Raw genomic sequence first — 20,062 nt, forward strand, 5'->3', positions numbered from 1 at the left:
GCTGCTTCTTTTTATGTGTGGTACATCGGGTCAGGGACAGCTGCCCACGACGGGGCCACAAATGTGAGGACTCGGACCCGCCTGCTCGTAAACACAGCTCAGAGCAGCTTTCTACCCCCTGACTTGGGGGACTGAAGGCTATTTTGATTCCCAGAGGAAGGTGGGGTTCTTACTGTTGCCTGTGCGTACATGTACACACACACACACACCCCAAACAAACAAGCAAACTCCATGTATGTGATATGAAATCTTGATATTCATTCTTAGAATTGCTTTTCCTTTCTGAGCATCGTGCCTGGTTTCCTTTTGGAAAGAGATCTCTATCAGGAGGCTGTTTCTTCCACCCTTGTGTCGATATTCAAACTCAACGTGTCACTCCTGGTCTGGTCTTGATCCTAGACAGGTTTTATCCTAGGCATTTTTGGCTGGAATACGTGAGGAATTGGAGAGTGGCATCAGAAAGAAGAAGCTGGGGGTGGCAAGAAGGATTAAAAAAAGACTCCATCTGCTATAGAACCGCTTCCAGCTTAAAGTGAAAAACACAAGTTTTTTTACGGGTCCCATCACAACTCTTTTAAAAAAAGAAAGGAAAAAAGGAGTATCTGCTTGAAGGAAGCTCCCCATGGGAAGAAATTTCTACAGGACCAACAGCAAGCAGGGGTATGGACTGCACAGCTCCAGTAGATACCTCTACATAGAATACAATGTGAATATTCCTTTGGGAAATATGAAACTTGAGGGGCTGCCAGTGGTCTAAGGTCTGCGTTGATGAACACATAGAGAAGCAGAATTATTGAGTGAAAAGAGGATTTTCTCTCTATTTGAAGAAAGGAAACTAAGACCTCAATCAAGTGACTTGTTCACATCATCCCAGAGTTGTGATGTGAGTTCAGGCTTCCTCGTCCCCAGCCTACAAACTCACCAATCCAGCCTAATGGCTGGATTAAAGCTCTAGAAGTTACTAAATTCTTGGAATATTCGAGCCCAAGGATTTCAGCAATATGGGTTGGTGAGGAGGGAAACCTGAGCCAGCTGTAGAACTCTGGTGGAAGGGGTCAAGGAGTGCTTCCAATCTAATACATGGTGTCCAAGGGGCAAAAATATCGGGTCTTGGTTCTGGCAGATTTTCATATTCCAGGAGGTCCAGGACAAAGAGACAGCATATTATAATGCAAAGTCAGACCTGGGTTAGACTAGAATCCTGGCTCCATCATTTTCTAGCTGTGACCTTGAGTCAAAATTGTTGCTACCTCAAAGGATTACTATGAATTTTTAGTGAGAATTCATGTAAAGCCCCTATTTTACAAAGAATTCATGTAAAGTCCCTATTTTACAAAGAGTAGATGCTCAATACACAGCTCCTATAATTTCCTTTTGTGGCCACTGAGGGTTAGATATCAGTACAGGATGCTCCTCACATAAGGCAGGTGCTGACGCTGACACCCAGGTGATCGGATTGTTCTCAACAAGCCTCAGCAAAAGGAGAGCAGCGTTGTATTTAGGAAGAATCTCAGGCAGATGAGAGTTGGATAGCCCATCTGAACCCAGCCAAGGCTGGGTTCAGAGAAGAGTTTTAGTCCTGGAGTGTTAGGCAGGGAAGAAATAGCACTCAGTTTCTTTATTTGAAAAAAATGGAAACAGTTGATAAAACTGATTAAATGAAATAAAGTACTTAAGCAAAAGTAGGTAGTCAAATGTTAACTTCCTTCCTGCTTTTCCTCAGATCCTGATTCTCAGTGAAAAGAAACATTGACTTGGGTGATTAATCTCTCATTCCTTACCTGAGGGTTTTATAGATATAATATATATACTTTCAAGACAGCTTCTAAATTAAAACATAACCTATTATGTGGTTGAATCTTTTTACATACCAGATTCTCCTATGAGAGGGAAGAAAAGGCTATTTGTCTTCATCAGAAAGATCTCACAAAAAATCCTAAACCTCTATCAGAGACAAATAATACCCTTGCTCTGGTAATTAAACCACTAGACATCTAATAAAATAATCCCTTAAAAAAGAAGTTAAAGGGAATATATTGTTTAATAGACAAAGCTGTTGAAAAATACTGACTTGATTATTTGTCACCCCCTTAACACTTCCCCTCCTTTTCTTCCCTCACTGAGCTGGTGGTGCATGGGCTGGTGCCTCCATCCTTGGTGATGCCTCTGTTACAGAATTTCCCTGCGACTGTCTGGTTATGTCTGTCCCCTCCACTAGACTATGATGTCTGAGGCCTGGAACTCTATGGTTCATCTTTATAGTCTGTAGCCTCAGTGATTATGACAGGGACTCTCATAGAATGAGTGCTCCATAAAGATTTGATAAATGAATGAGTAAATGAACAATGTGTGAATGAACAAATAAATATTCCCACCAAAGAAAGCAAGCCCAGATGATGTAGTTCTACATATTAGAATATGAATTATACTTAAATTCTATATAGTAAAAGTAGGGATTCAGACAATAACTATTTTTTAAATATGTGATTTTTAAAAAAGATATTTGCACCAAGAGTAATTTTTGCTATATCTCAAGGATATGTTTTTCTTGGTAGGGACACCTCTAATCCCACAAGAGAATAGTTCACTTAAAAGCAATTTGCTTTCTGGTTCCTCCTCCACCCCATTATACCTATTTCCTAAAAAGCTGACATATTCCTTGGACTTATTTCTCACATTTATGAAAGCTTTGAGACTAGAGGGTCTATGGGTTCTTTCTCCCACTTTTTAAAAATTCCGTTCTTATTTTCTTCTGTGTTTTTGCATGAGTATTTTATTTCTTTATCAGGAATAAAATAAAATGAAAAACAAAAACAAAATCCATAAAGCCTAAAATAACAAAGATTTTGGGGGGAAAACAAAAAATTCCGCACAGGAAGCAAAAATTATACCAAAGAACTTAAGAGTAAAATGGGGGCTCATAATCCTTCCTCAAGGAAGATCACATAATTCCTAGGTCAGGACATCTAGTCCAGGCACAATCAGCTACATAATTTGCAGAGCTCAGTACAAACTGAAAATGCAGGGCTCCATGATCAAAAATTAAGAACTTCAACACAAGTAAGTGGAAAGGTATCTTGTGTTCATGGATTTGAAGAATTTACATTGTTAAAATGCCCAAACTATCGAAAACCATCTACACATTCACTGCAATTCCTATCAAGATTCCAATGGCATTTTTTACAGAAATAGAAAAAACAATCCTAAAATTCATATGAAACCGTGAAAGATGCCAAATAGCCAAAGCAATTTGGAGAAAGAAGAACAAAGTTGGAGGCATCACACTCCCTGATGTCAAAGTATATTACAAAGCTATAGTAATCAAAACAGTATGGTACCGGCACAAAAACAGACACATAGACCAAAGGAACAGAACAGAGAGCGCCAATATATGGTCAGTATTTGACAAGGGAGCCAAAAATACTCAAAGGAGAAAAGTCTTTTCAAAAAACTGTGTTGGGGGACTTCCCTGATGTTCCAGTGGGTAGGACTCCACACTCCCAATGCAGGGGGCCTGGGTTCAATCCCTGGTTGGGGAACTAGATCCCGCATGCATGCCGCAACTAAGAAGTCCGCATGCTGCAACTAAAAGATCCCGCATGCTACAACTAAGACCCAGTGGAGCCTAAATAAATAAAATAAATAGATAAATAAATTTTAAAAATTGTGTTGGGAAAACTGGATATTCACATGCAAAAGAATGGAATTAAAACCCTATCTTGGTACAGCCACTATGGAGAACAGTATGGAGGTTCCTTAAAAACTAAAAAAAGAACTACCATGCGACCCAGCAATCCCACTACTGGGCATATACCCTGAGAAGACCATAACTCAAAACGAGTCATGTACCACAATGTTTACTGCAGCTCTATTTACAATAGCCAGGACATGGAAGCAACCTAAGTGTCCACTGACAGATGAATGGATAAAGAAGATGTGGCACATATATACAATGGAATATTACTCAGCCATAAAAAGAAATGAAATTGAGTTATGTGTAGTGAGGTGGATTGACCTAGAGTCTGTCATACAGAGTGAAGTAAGTTAGAAAGAGAAAAACAAATACCGTATGCTAACACATATATATGGAATCTAAAGAAAAAAAATGGTTATGAAGAACCTAGGGGCAGGACAGGAATAAAGACGCAGATGTAGAGAATGGACTTGAGGACACGGGGAGGGGGAAGGGTAAGCTGGGACAAAGTGAGAGAGTGGCAATGGACTTATATATACTACCAAAATAGATAGCTAGTGGGAAGCAGCTATATAGCACAGGGAGATCAGCTCAGTGCTTTGTGACCACCTAGAGGGGTGGGATAGGGAGGGTGGGAGGGAGACGCAAGAGGGAGGGGATATGGGGATATATGTACATGTATAGCTGATTCACTTTGTTATAAAGCAGAAACTAACACACCATTGTAAAGCAATTATACTCCAATAAAGGTGTTAAAATAAATAAAAAACAAACAAACAAACAAACAAAAACCCTATCTTAGGACTTCCTTGGTGGTGCAGTGGTTAAAAGTCTGCCTGCCGATGCAGGGGACATGGGCTCGAGCCCTGGCCAGGAAGATTCCACATGCTGCGGAGCTACTAAGTCTGCAAGCCACAACTACTGAGCCTGTGTGCCACAACTACTGAAGCCCATGAGCCTAGAGCCCGTGTTCTGCAACAAGAGAAGCCACCACAATGAGAAGCCTGTGCACTACAACAAAGAGTAGCCCCCACTCACCGCAACTAGAGAAAGCCCGCGTGCAGCAACAAAGACCCAATGCAGCCAAAAATAAAACAACAACAACAAAAAACAAACAAAAAACCCTATCTTACACAATGCATAAAAATTAACTTGAAATGGATAAAAGATGTAAGACCTGAAACCATAAAAATCCTAAAAGAAAACACAGAGGAAAAGTTCTTTGACACTGGTCTTGGCAACGATTGTTTGGATATGACACCAAAAGCACAAGCAAGAAAGGCAAAAGTAAATAAGTGGGACTACATTAAACTAAAAAGCTTCTGCACAGCAAAAGAAACAATCAATAAAATGAAAAGGCAACCTAAGGAATGGGAGAAAATATTTGCAAACTTCATATCTGATAAGGGATTAATATCAAAAATATATAAGGAACTCATATAACTCAATAGCAAAAACTCAAATAACCTGATTAAAAAATGGACAAAGAACCTGAATAGACCTTTTTCCAAAGAAGATATTCAAATGGCAAACAGCTACCTGAAAAGGTGCTCAACATCACTAATCATATCATCAGGGAAATGTAAATCAAATCAAAACCACAATGAGATATCACTTCACACCTGTTAAATGGCTATTGTCAAAAAGATATGAGGTAAGTGCGAGCAGAGATGTGGAGAAAAGGGAACCCTTGTGCACTGTAGGTGGGAATATAAATTGGTACAGCCACTATGCAAAACAGTATGGAATTTACTCAAAAAATTAAAAATAGGGCTTCCCTGGTGGCGCAGTGGTTGAGAATCTGCCTGCCAATGCAGGGGACACGGGTTCGAGCCCTGGTCTGGGAGGATCCCACATGCCGCAGAGCAACTGGGCCCGTGAGCCACAATTGCTGAGCCTGAGCGTCTGGAGCCTGTGCTCCGCAACAAGAGAGGCCGCGATAGTAAGAGGCCCGTGCACTGCGGTGAAGAGTGGCCCCCGCTTGCCGCAACTGGAGAAAGCCCTCGCACAGAAACGAAGACCCAACACAGCCATAAATAAATAAATTAATTAATTAATTAAAAAAAATTAAAAATAGAACTACCATAAGACCCAGCAATTCCACTTCTGGATATATCACTGAAGGAATTGAAATTACTATCTGGAAGAGATATCTGCTCCCTCATGTTCATTTCAGCATTACTTACAGTAGGCATGACATGGAAACAACCTAAAAGTCCATGAAGAATGAATGGATAAAGAAAATGTGACTATATATTAAAAAAATCACATTATATATATATATATATATATATATACACACACACACACACACACACATTCTATAGACACATACACACACACACATATATATAGTGTGTGTGTGTGTGTGTGTGTGTATATATGTATGTGTATATGTATATATATATATATATAAATAAATAAATAAAATTCAGCCATAAAATGAAGGTAATCTCGCCATTTGTGACAACATGGATGAACCTTCAGGCCATTATGCTAAGTGAAATAAGTCAGACAGAGAAGGACAAAAACTGTACAGTCTCACTTATATGCAGAATCTAAAATAACCAGACTCATAGAAACAGAGAATAGATTGGTGGTTTTCAGGGGCAAGGGTGGGGCAGGGCAAATGCGTAAGGATCAAAGGTGTACAAACTTCCAGTTATAAAATGAGTAAGTCCTAGGGATGTAATATACAGCATGGTGACTATAGTTAACAATGCTGTAACAAATGTATACTTGAAAGTTGCTAAGAGAGTAGATCTTAAAAGTGCCCATTACACACGCACTCCGCCACACATACATCTTGTTTATTCATTAATGGACATTTGGGTTGTGTCCACATTTTGGTTATTATGAATAGCGTTTCTATGAACATTCGTCTATAAATTTTTGTGTGAACATGTTTTCATTTCTCTTGAGTATATGCCTAGGAGTGGAATTGCTGGATCATAGGTTTAAGGTTTTAAAAAACGGACACACTGTGTGCTACAGTAGCTGTACCATTTGACTTTCCCACCAGCAATGTATGAGGTGGGAGGTATGAGCAATGTATGTTTCTCCACATTCTTGCCAACTTTTGTTATTGTCCGTATTTTGATTACAGCCATCCTAGTGGGTGTGAAGTGCTAGTGGTATTGCTTTGCATCTTCCTAATGATTAATGATGTTCAACATCTTTTCATGGGCTTACTGGTCATTTGTACATCTTCTCTGGAGAAATGTCTATTCAGATCCTTTGCCCATTTTTAAATGAGGTCATTTGTCTTTTTCTTGTTGTTATTGAGTTGTAAGAATTCTTTTTGGATTCTAGATACTAGACCCTCATCAGATATGATTTGGAAATAATTCCTCCCATTCTGTAGGAGGAATCTCTTAAAACTATTGATTCCTCAGCCCTAAGCCAGATCTACTGAATTAGTACCTGCAAGTTAGATAAAAGTTTTTAGGGTGATTCTGATGAGCCACCAGGTTTGTGGACAAATAATCCAGACCAGAGCTTCTCAAACTTTAACGTGCATACAAATCACCTAGGGATCTTAATAAAATGTGGATTCTGAGGGAAATAGAAAAATTCACTAGAATACCACAGTAATAATGGTTGTAAACATGATCCACTGATAAATGCTAAAATTAGCGTGCAAAAGTTTAAGGAGAAATTGGATATTTGCACATGATTAAAGTATTTCCTCCAAACTATTTATTAATTACAAAAGCAAAGATAGTAGTTTTATAGTGGAGGAACTTGGCAGATACTACCTTAATCAAGTGATCAAGGTTAACATGACCAGTAATAAGACATATTGACACCATGTGCCCCCTGATACAACGTGCAGAGAAAGGCACATCACCTCTGTGGTAGTCTCCCCAAAACTTCAATCTAATCATGAGAAAACACCAAATGGAGGGACATTCTACAAAATACCTAACCAGTACTCTTTAAAAGTGTCAAGGTCAAACAAGACAAGACAGACTGAGGAACTGTCATCACAGATTGGAGGAGCCCTGGAGACAGAACCACCAAATCTAATGTGCTATCCTGGATTGAATCCTGAACAGAATAAAGACATTGGTGAAAAACAGGTGAAATCCCAATACACTGCAGTTAATAGTACTGTACCAATCAATGTTAACTGCTCAGTTTTGACCACTATACCTGGTTAAGCAAGATGTTAACATCAGGGAAAGCTGAATGAAAGATATACGGGAACTTGCTGTACAATTTTTGCAACTCTCCTGTAAGTCTAACATTATTTCAGAATAAGAAGTCTTAAAGATATGCAGATTCTGATGCTGTAAGTCTGGGCGGAAGCCGTCTGCATTTCTAACAAGTTCCCAGGAGAGGTTGACGCTGCTCGTCCACAAACCCCACTCTGAGCAGCAAGAATCTAAACCAGTGGTTCTCAAACTTAACTGTGCATCAGATCACCTGGCAGGCTGATGAAAACACAGATTGCTGGGCTCCACGCCCAGAGTTTCTGATTCAGTAAGTCTGGAGTGGGGCCCAAGAATTTGCATTTCTAACAGATTCCCAGATGAGGATGATGTTGCTGATGAGCTAGGAATGGTTTTTGTTTTTAAAGGGCTGTAAAAAATTCAGAAAATAGGTATATGAATCAGAGACTGTATGAGGCCTTCATTTATGTACAGAAAACGGATGTTGAGCCCCAGACCCTTGCTACTTAGAATGAAGTTTTTAAAAGACACTAATGCCTAGGTCCCACCCCTGAGGTTCTTAGTTAACTGATTTGATATGGGTCCTTGGCATCAGCATTTAAAAAATGTTCCTCTACTTCTGGTATGTAACCAGGTGCAGGAAACTACTAATTTAGGCTCTCCATCCGCCTCAAAAAAACCCTACTCCTCAATCATCCCAGAGTTGAGGATGAGCCCCAACAAATGTCAAAGAGCATTTCTGCAATTTAAAATGTATTTTTAAAAGTTGAGCTACTCTGTTTTTTTTGAAGGTTAACAAAACCCAACACAAATCAGAATTTCCCTCTCTTGACTGTCCCTTCCCAAGTAAACATAATGAACGCTGGATTATACATCAATAATAATCACAAGGGATCCCAAACCTCCCCCTGCCAAAAAAAAGTGGCAAGGATAACTGTGCAGGATGGTCTGAAATAGATGGCAGGAACGGACAGAGATGGATCAGAGAAGGGATAAAGGTGTGAGTTGCCCTATGGGATGGCTGACAGTTAACATGGCACAGAGAGCTAGAGAGTTGAGGGAAGGGGAGAAAGGTGCAGACCTGAGAAATGTGGTGGCATGGAGGTACTTGAAGAAACACCATCAAGTACCTTGAGCTTCATCATAACCCCAACATATCTGTTTCCCACTTGAGCATATTTAGTGCTAGGAGACCCTCTAATATTTGGCTAACCCCTTCACACTCTTACCCTTTGCCTATTACTCCTCTGCCACAGAGGAAAGCCTTTAGCTACAGGTTGTTCTCCTGGTTCAAGAAATGTGAAGGCCATCATCCTAGCCCCAACTTCCCAGCCCTTCCCAGAAAGCTCCTGGCCCCTTCTGAGAAAAATCCGTGTTTGTTCCCATACCTGTGCTCTCCTCAGCCTGATTGAAGCCACAGATCTGGCAGATGCTCTGGACCCACTTATTCATGTCCTCCTCCGTCTCGGCCACCAGGTAAAAGGTGCGCTCGCTGGTCTTGATGTCAAACACAAAACTATCCTGCAGCTCCTTCTTGTTGAAGGTCAGGCCTGCATCCACCTGCTCGCAGAAGTTCAGGTTGATGATGCGCAGGGGCTTCTTGGAGTGATCATTCTTGTAGTATTCCAGAACATCTGGGTCACCGCTCATCCGCCCACTCCGCAGGATAAACCAGCGTTTCTTCCAGGCCTGAACAGGAAGGAGTAAGAAGAGGGGGGAAAGTCATTAGTTACTTCAAAGCTTTTCACAGGTCCTCAGAGGTCACCAGGTTAAGGGTGGGGACTGTTGCACCTGCAGGCTGAGCATGGCCTCTATCTCCCTTTCATATTTCCCCAGAGTTTCAAAAATGAAGGATGACTTTAGAATGCATGTTAGTGCAGCATTTCACTATGGAAACAGGGTCTTATCACTATGAGATGAGATGTGGCATTCCCACTTTTTAGATCAGGAAGTCTGATGAGGACTAAAACACTTTAGAGCAATTGTTCCATTAAGCTAGAATACAGACTCAGACTCACCTTTTAGTCAGGGTGGAACTTGCAAAACTGTAACATCTCAGTTTATGGATGGGGTCCCCCAATAAGACATGGTGAGTTGAAGCAACAATGTCACACGTAGCAAGTAGCAGAGAAACAAGTTTCCTAACTTTCAGTAGTACACTGTGCTTTTTATCAAATCATGATGCCTTGGAAGAATCACATAGAAACCCTTCTAAAACGTCTCTGAAGCACATAACTTCAGGATTTCCCCATCTCATTCACTGTTATATCCCTAGTACTTATAACAGAGCCCTGCACATACTAAGTACTCAATATACATTATTGAATGAATAAACTCCTTACATCCTGTCATACTATAGAATTTAACACTTGATTACATATTCCCTTATGTTGTCTTCTACATTCCATTTCTTCAATGAGACTGAGTAATCTGTGAGCAGACACCACACAAAGTGGTAAAAAGACATCACATATAAAATAGAGCCTTGGGTTGAGTCTATGCTTTACCACTGACTTAATGTGTGATTTTTAGATAAAGTTATTTACTTCTTTGGATCTTGCTTCATCTATAGAATGAGAATCAACATCACCACCACCTGTCCTACCTACCTTATAGGGTTTATATTATGCAAACACACACAAAGCACTATGTATACAACCCTAAAGCACTGCAAATGCCAAGGATCAGACTGTCATCACAATTCGTTACATCCCACTGGGACCTTCACTCCGTTAATCCTGCCACCTTGCGCTCTCACCTTCTATCCCTGTCCTCACTTCCCTCCCTACCTAACTTGCTCCTGTGATCCATCATTATCATCATTCCCTTACTTTTTTTCTCCATTCCTCTCCTTTATCTGGGAAACCACAACCCCTGGCTAAGTCTAATGCTCATCCTACTCTGCCTGTTCCCATTCAGCTGTATGTAGTTGGAGAAAATCATACAACTACGTTGGCTGCTCTCACTTTAAATTCAAGTGAGCCCTTAGGCTGCCTGACAGTCCTACTACATTTACCTGGTCCATGATTTTCTCTTGCTCTTTGGCAACAGTCTTTGAACTTCTCTCTCTTTATTTTTTAATTTTATTTTAAAAATTTATTTATTTATTTATTTGGCTGCATTGGGTCCTCGTTGCTGCACGCGGGCTTTCTCTAGTTGCAGCGAGCGGGGGCTACTCTTCGTTGCGGTGTGCGGGCTTCTCATTGAGGTGGCTTCTCTTGTTGCGGAGCACAGGCTCTAGGTGTGCGGGCTCAGTAGTTGTGGCTCGCGGGCTCTAGAGCGCAGGCTCAGTAGTTGTCGAGCATGGGTTTAGTTGCTCCTCGGCATGTGGGATCTTCCCAGACCAGGGCTCAAACCCATGTCCCCTGCATTGGCAGGCAGGTTCTTAACCGCTGCGCCACCAGGGAAGTCCCGAACTTCCCTCTCTTTAAACCTCCAGCACCTCTACTCTTTGGTATGAGAAAATACAAGCAAGCAAAAGAGAATCTACACATGTTCCATCACCAAATTCACCAATCTGTCTGCATTTGTAACAAAGTAGTTTGTTACTAGGGAGCATGGACAGTTCACCCAGTCTAAGGCCAACCTTCTTCCACTTGAGCATCCCCTCTCACCTACGTGTGGACATCACTGTATCTCTGGAATCACTGCATTCTCCCTCCCTCCTAGGATCATTCCCATCAGGACCCCAACTTCTCCCAACTAAGAAAAAAAATGAAAAGCTTGACTTGATCCCACATTCCCTTCCAACTATGGCCCAGTTTTCTGCTCCCCTGTACAGTAAAACCTCAAAGAGTTTTCTATAGTACTAATCATTGTTTCCTCTCCTCCCATTCTTCTCTTGGAAGCAATCTAATCAGGCTTCCCCCAGCTCCCCCCACCCCCTACTAAAATAACTCAACAGAGGTCTTAAAGACTTCAATGCTGCGAAAGCAACATTTGCATTTCACTTGATCTCTCAGCAACATCTGATAACAGTTTATTATTCCGTTCTCTTTGAAGCACTTTCTTCACTTGGCTTCAGTGCTCACTCGCAATTTTCCTATCTCCCTGGCCTCTCTTTTTCAGTCTCCAGTGCTGGTTCTTTCTCATTTCCCTGATCTCTAAATGTTGGAATGCCCCAGTGCTCAGTTCTCAGACTCTTCTCTTTCTACACCCACTTCCTAGGTTATTTTATTCCATTTTACAGCTTTGCAAGCCATCTAACTGCTGCAATTCCTAAATTTATATCTCCAGCCCAGACCGGTCTATTGAACTCTAGAGTCTTATATTCAACTCCTCACTAATAGGCATCTCAAACTTAAGGTGCTCAAAACTGAGCTCTTGATATCCTCCAAGCCTGTTCTTCCTGCAATCTTTCCCATCTCAGTTACAAGCAGCTCCAGCCTTCCAGTTGCTCAGACCAAAAATCTTGATGTCATCATCAACTCCTTTCTTTCCCATTCCACATCTAACCCAACGGCAAATCCGGTTGGTCCAAACAGTTCAAAATACATCTACGACCCGGTCACTTCTCCACACCTCCACTGTTAACTCACTTGATTGAGTCCACCATTTGGTCGTCTTCCTGCTTCTATGCTTTCATCCTGCAATCTATTCTCAACACGGATGCTGATGCAAATCAGAGCATGCCACTTCTCTGCATCAAGTCTCCACTGGCTTTCTGTCTCACTCCGAGTAAAAGCCAAAGTCCTCACAATGGCCAGCGGGCCTAGTATGACAGTCTCTCATCCCACAACTCTCACCTTACCTCCTGCCACTCTCCACCTTGCCCATTCTGCTCTTGCCACACTGGCCACACAATCCTGCCTCGGGGTCTCTGCTCTGGTTGTTCCCTCTGCCTGGAATACTCCTGTCCCAGACAGTCCCATTGCTTATTTTTTCCTTCAAGTCACTATTCAAGTGTTACATTACTGAACAGACTGTTTTCCTGACCACCCAACCCTCACACTCTCCCGCTTACTCTGCTATACTGATCTCACTAGCACTTACACCACCTAAAACACCACATTTTTGTTGATTCTACCCACCTCCCAGAATGTAAACTCCAAGAGGGCAGGGATTGGTTCTTTTTATCCCATGCTGCATCCTCAGTGTTTAGAATAGTGCCTGGCACATAGGTGGTTATCAGTAAGTATGTACTGGATTAATTAATGAATCCATTTTCTTACATGAACTCCTTACAGAATCTAGAAGGTCATGGGGATATAACTGGTGCCTGATGAGCCTTGGTGGAAGTGAAGATTAAGGTATAGGATAGAGCTGAGGAAATAAATATAAGTACCATCTACTATAGTCACCTAAAATCTTGCCCAGGCCACTACTTACAGAACTCTGTGTGCATGTGTGTGTGTGTGTGCATGCGTATAATGAAAGTGTGTGGGTAGCAAGGTGCATTTTTAAAAGGTATTGAAGCTTGTGTTTCAGTTGATGTATCCCCCTTTAGTGCTTGTCTCTGTAGAAAGAGCTGCTTTCAAATCACTGGTGTGCAGGTGCAAGCATAAACACACACACAGACACTCTCATAAACAAGAAAAAGGTGTTTGCTACAGATAACATCGGAGCCTGTCAGGTTCCGCTTGCAAGAATTGGTGCAGGCTGATAAATGGCTGCCTACAAAATGCTGATAAATTTATGACAGAGCAGGCAAAGTCATCTAGTCTAGTTCCAAATTCACATCGCTCTTCTGCCACAACACTCTCTGCTCCAACTTCACGTATGTGTTCTTGGGGGAAGCATACAACTCAGAACTAAGTATAAGCAACTCCAAAGAGTCTAGCTCCAAAGACAACTTCTCCGATCCCCTCAGCTGAAATGGACCTCTATTTCCTCTGAACCATCATAACACTTTTAATGTACTTTTCACGTCATGTCAATTTTTTTTTCACAACATATTACAGATATTTTAGTATTTGTTGTTTCTTCCCAAGTAGCCGATGAATAAAATCTCCTCCTATTCCTCTTTCAATCTTCATGGTAGGCATTTACTAAGCAAGGCTCTTTATCACCGAACCTCTCTTATCTCCCTGGCCTCATTTATGTTTCCTTCCTGCCATCCATCCATCCATCCAACAAATATTTATTTAGTGCTTACTATGCTACAGGCATCATCCTAGATGCTGAGGATACAGCATGAATTCCTGGTCTTACAGAAATTACAGGTGCATAACAGGTTACTTATTATTCTCCAAATGTGCCACATAATTGCATGACTTCATGTCTGTGCACAAGCTGACGTTTCTTCCTAGAATGCCTTTCACCTCACCTCATCTATCTGGAAAATTCCTATATTTTCTTAGTGCCAGGTTAAATATCACTTCTCCTGGAAGGCCTTTACTAACTTCCCATAGAGCTGGTGCTTCTGTCTCTTGTTCCCTTAACAACCTGTGCTTTCTGTGGCATTTCTTCACTCATCTTTGACATTTCAATTGCTCATATGTCTTCCTCCCCTTTAAGCTCCGAGCATCTTGATGTTAGGGTACCGTGTGGCCAACAGTTACTCGGCAGAGTACTTAGCCTATATGGGAACTCAGTAAAGATCTGTTGACTTTTTTTTTTCATTCAATCAGTGTATTCATTTATTCAAACTAATAAATGCAATTTTAAAAGTTAAGTAAGCTTTCACAGTAGGAAGTAGGAAAGGAGGACAAAAAAGAGGATTACAGAAAAGAGAATAAGATAAAGGTATGTTGTGGATTCTCTATGACGTGAGTTTTTCAGCATTTGTTCCCTTCATTTTGATGAGTGCAGGACCCTGTAATAAATATTTATAAAGGATTCTGGGCACTTCAGCTTGAAAGTACCCATTGATATAGAAATGAAAAATTACTGCTGGAGCACTGACACGTAATGCAAGGAGAATACAGGAACTTGAGTCCTGAATATGTTAAGGGGAAAGCTTCTTCAGGACTGTTCTTACATCTGTACAAAATCTCCTACAAAAATTAACTCAAAATGGATCAAGGACTTAAATGTAAAATACAAGCAGAATTCAGCAAGATATAAAAAGAATTATATAACATGACCAAGTGGAGTTTATTCCAAAGACGTAAAATTGATTCAATATTAAAAAAATCTATCAATGTAATCAACCACAGTAATAAGCTAAAGGAGAAAAACCACATGGTCTTATCAATTAATGCAGAAAAAACATATGACACATTTCAACACCCATTCATGATAAAAACTCAAAAAAGTAGGAAGAGAGGGGGAACTTCCTCAATCTGATAAAGAGCATCAACAAAAGACCAACACCAACATTACACTTCATATTGAAAGGCTGAATGCTTTCCCCCTAAGATCAGGAACAAGGCAAGGATGTCTGCTTTCACCACTCTTATTCAACATAGTGCTGAAGTTCTAGTCAGGGAAATAAAAGCAAGAAATGGATATAAAAGGCATACAGATTGATGGATTTAGAGAGCATTATGCTAAGTGAAATAAGTCAGAGAAAGACAAATACTGCACGGTATCACTTATGTGTGGAATCTAAAATAAAACAAACTAGTGAATATAACACAAAGGAAACAGACTCACAGATATAGAGAACAAACTAGTGGTTACCAGTTGGGAGAGGGAAGGGGGTAGGGGCAAGATAGGTGGCAGGGATTAAGAGGTACAAACTATTACATATAAAATAAATACGCTACAAGGATATATTGTACAACACAGTGAGTATAGCCAAAATTTTATAATAACTATAAATGGAGCATAACCTTTAAAAATTGTGAAGCATTATGTTGTACACCTGTATCTTATATAATACTGTACATTAACTGTATCTCAATTTTTAAAAAGGCATACAGATTGAAAAGGAAGAAAAAAATTGTCCCTATTTGGATGACATGATTGTCCACATAGAAAATCCCAAGGAATTTAGGAAAAAACTCCTGGGACAAATAAGTGAGTCTGGCAAAGTCACAAAATACAGGAGTACCTCATTGTATTGCACGTTGCTTTATTATGCTTTGTGGACATTGCATATTATACAAATTGAAGGTTTATGGCAACCCTCTGTCAAGCAAATCTATTGGCACCATTTTTTCAACAGCATTTGCTCACTTTGTGTCTCTGTGTCACGTTTTGGTAATTCTTGCACTATTTCAAACTTTTTCATTATGATTATATTTGTTATGGTGATCTGTGATCAGTGATCTGATGAAGGCTCAGATGATGGTTAGCATTTTTTAGTAATATTTTTAAATTAAGGTATTACATAGTTTTTTAGACATAATGCTATTGCACACTAATAGACTACAGTATGGTGTAAACATAACCTTTATATACACCAGGAAACCAAAAAGTTCATATGACTCGCTTTATTGCAGTATTTGCTTTACTGTGGTGGTCTGAAATTAAACTTGCAATATCTCCAAGATATGCCTGACAAGATGAACATACAAAAATTGATTTGCTCCTGTATACTAGCAAATAAACACGTGGGCATAGAAAATAAAAACACAATGCCATTTATAATCACTTTTTTAAAAATGAAAGAGGTGTGAATCTAACAAAACATGTTCAGGACATGTATGCTGAAAACTATACAATGCTGATAAAAGAAATTTTAAAAAACCTAAATGGAGAGGCCCACCATGTTCATGGATTGGAAGACACAACATAGTACATCTCTCCAAACTGATGTTCAGATTTAACACAATTTCTATCAAAATCCCAGCAAGAGTTTTTATGAATGTAGACAAAATTATTCTAAAACATATATGGAAAGGCAAAGAAAGTACAATAGCTAAAACAACTTTGAAAAAGAAAAGTGGGGAAACAAGTCCACTAGATTTCAATAATTATTGTATAGCTACAGAAATCAAGACCATGTGATACTGGCAGAGGGACATACACATAGGAACAATGGAATAAAACAGGAAACCCAGAAATAGACCTACACAAATATGCTCAACTGATTTCTGACCAAGGTGAAAAAGCAATTCAGTGGAGGAAAGATGGCCTTTTCAACAAATGGTGCTGAAGCAACTGGGCATCCACAGAGGGGGAAAAACAAACATCAATCTAAGCCTCACACCTTATACAAAAACGAACTCCAAATGAATCATGGACTTAAATGTAAAGCTATAAAACATTTAGAAAAAATTGGAGGAAATCTTTGGGATCTAGGGCTAGGCGAAGAGTTCTTAGACTAGACACCACAACCATAATCCATAAAAGGAAAAATTTATAAATTAGACTTCATTGAAATTCAAAACTTTTGCTCTGCAAAAGACGGTTAAGAGGCTAAAAAGATAAGCTACAGAGTGGGAGAAAATATTTGCCAACCATATATTTGACAAAGGAGAGTATAGAGAACATATAAAGAACTCCCAACACTCAATAGTTTAAAAAGGGAAACAATCCAATTCGGACATGGGCAAAAGACATGAAGAGACATTTCACTGAAGAGCATATGCAGATAGCAAATAAGCACATGAAAAGGTGTTCAATATCATTAGTCGTTTGGAAAACACAAAACCACAAAGAGATATTATCACAGATCTATCAGAATGGTTAAAAAAAAAAAAAATTGTAACAACGCAAAATGCTGGCAATGAGGCAGAGAAAATGGGTCACTCAAACATTGCTGGTGAGACCCTAAAAGGATATAGCCACTCTGGAAAACAGTTTGGCAGCTTCTTAAAAAACTAAACATGCAACTGCTGTATGACTCAGCAATTGTACTCCTGGGCATTTATCACAGAGAAATGAAGATTCATATTCATACGAAAACTTGTAAATGAATGTTTATGTAAGTTTTATTTACAATAGTTCCAAACGGGAACAATCCAGATGTCCTTCAATGGGTAAGTGGTAAATAAACTGTGGTACTTCCATACCATAGAACACTACTCAGCAATAAAAAAAGGAACAAAGTATTGACACATGCAAAATCCTGAATGAATCTCCAGAGAATTATGCTGAATTTTGTCAGAGCCAATCCCAGAAGGTTACATAATGTGTGATCCCACTTATAGAGCATTCTTGAAATGACAGAATTTAGGAATCAACACGTGATTCCAACAGACAACAGATCAGTGGTTGTCAGTGGTTAAGGAGAGGGTTGGACTGGGATAGAAGTGGGTGTGGCTATAGGAGAGCAGTATGAAAGATCCTTGTGGTGATGGAAATGTTCTGGATCTTGACTGTAACAATACCAACATCTTTGTTGTGATACTATAGCACAGTTTTGGAAGATGTTACCACTGGGGGGAAACTGGTAGAGGGTACTTGGGATCTCTATTATTTTTATGACTACATGTGTATCCAAAATTATCTCAAAATAAAAAGTTTAATTAAAAAAAACTTATCCACAAGAGAATTAGAAAGTTCATAGAAGAGAAGTAAAGATCATGGCGAGAAAGGTTCATAGTTGGCGAATGATCATAACCAGACCCAGTTGTCCTCAATCTTTCCCACTCAGGGATGGAGATGGACTCTTAAGGAATCACATGAAAATATAAATAAACTTTAGAGTTCAGACCCCTGAGCACGAGGGCACAAAATGGAGTGAACTAAGAGTCACCAGAATGTCTAAACCTACCGAGCTACCTGTCAGCTCTAGGAAATCTTCACTGTAATAGCAGACATGAGTCTCTGCCTTGGGGAAACAAACAAATAAATAAGGTACCAGCCAGCTTCTCCTATTTTTCTGTGTAGTAGCCAGCCTCCAAGATAGCCCCTAATGAATCCATTTCCCAGTGTAGCCTTATGTAGTCCCCTCTCATTCAGAATAAGGATGAACAATAGGATACTGCATAAATGAAAGTGTGTGACTTCCAAGGATAAGGCATAAAAGACACTGCAGCTTCTTTCTTGTTCTCCTTTGGATCAGCTGCCATGTTGTAAGGACACTCAAGCAGTACTAAGGAGGAATGCACAAGGTGAAGAACTAAGGCCTCCTGACAGCTATTAAAAAGAGCCATTCTTAGAAGCAGATCCGTCAGCCCCAGTCAAGATGACTGCAGCTATAGGCACTTTTTTTTTTTTTTTATAGGCACTTTTGACTGCAATTTCATGAGAGACACTGAGCCAAATCCACCAAACTAAATTGCTCCTAAATTGCTGAATCACAGAAACCACATGAAATAATAAACATTTATTGCTCTTTTAAGCCAGTAAGCTTTGGGGTAATTTGTTATCCTGCAATAAATAACTAATACATTTTACTTTCCACTACCAGGGCCATTTGGGTGTAACCAACGCTAGCCACTAGGAGGAAAGCCTTGTCTATTTAGAAGACTAAAAGCAGAGGCTAAAAGATAGACTAATAGGCCAATGGAACAGAAGAATCCTGAAACAGACCCTTACATACATCATCACTAGATTTAAGAAAAAGGTGATACGGCAGTACTATGGAGAAAAAACCTGTCCTTTTGATAAGTGGCACTAGGTAAATTCAATACCCATGGGAAAAGAAAGATTCTTGATCCTTATGTCACGCCACATGTGAAAATTAATTTCAGATCATTATAAACCCAAATGTGAAAGATAAAGCAATAAAGTATTTAGAGGAAAACAAAGGAAAATATGTTTCTGACTTTGGGGTAGGCAATGATTTCCCGAATACGCAAAAGGTACTAAGACAACAGAAAAAGTAATCAATTATACTACATTAAACTTAATTTCTGCTTATCAAAAGACACCGTTAAGAGGATGAAAAACCAAGCCAAGAAAGTGAGAAGAGATATTTGCAATACATACATCCAATGAAGGACTCATATTCAGAACACATAAAAAAGAGTCTATAAATTAGCAAGAATAAGACCACTCAATAGAAAAACAGGCAAAAGTTTAAATAGACACTACACAAAAGAAGATACCCAAATGGCGATAAACATGTAAACAGATCTCAACTTCATTACTCATTAGGAAAATGCAAATCAATAACACTAAGACAACCACCAGAATGGTTCCAATGAAAAAGACTGACAATAGTTAAGTTTGCGGAAGGATGTGGAAAAACTCTCACACCCTGTTCGTAGGCATGTGAGTTGGTATAATCACTTTGGAAAACTATGGCAGTGTTTACTAAAACTGAACATACTCAAACCTCAGGACCTTGTGTCTACTCCTAGGTACTTACCTCAAATAACTGTGTACATATATTCACCAAAATACATGTAAAAGTATGTTTCCTGCAACACCATTCATAACAGCCCATATCATACCTGCCTTTTTGCACTCCTAT

At 39.7% G+C, this 20,062-nt stretch overlaps 1 protein-coding gene across 3 annotated transcripts in view; it reads right to left on the bottom strand.

Annotated features, from left to right (window-relative positions):
* Positions 1-20,062, bottom strand: part of GAB2 (GRB2 associated binding protein 2) — a 178,930-nt gene that overhangs the window by 45,627 nt on the left and 113,241 nt on the right. For all 3 annotated transcript variants that reach the window (XM_082343341.1, XM_082343342.1, XM_082343340.1), the window contains exon 2: positions 9,258-9,558. In XM_082343341.1, the coding sequence (XP_082199467.1) occupies positions 9,258-9,558 (301 nt within the window). The remainder of the gene's footprint in view (positions 1-9,257; positions 9,559-20,062) is intronic.

Source organism: Balaenoptera borealis, assembly GCF_965194805.1.
Source record: "Balaenoptera borealis genome assembly, chromosome: 11".
NCBI lineage: Eukaryota > Metazoa > Chordata > Mammalia > Artiodactyla > Balaenopteridae > Balaenoptera > Balaenoptera borealis.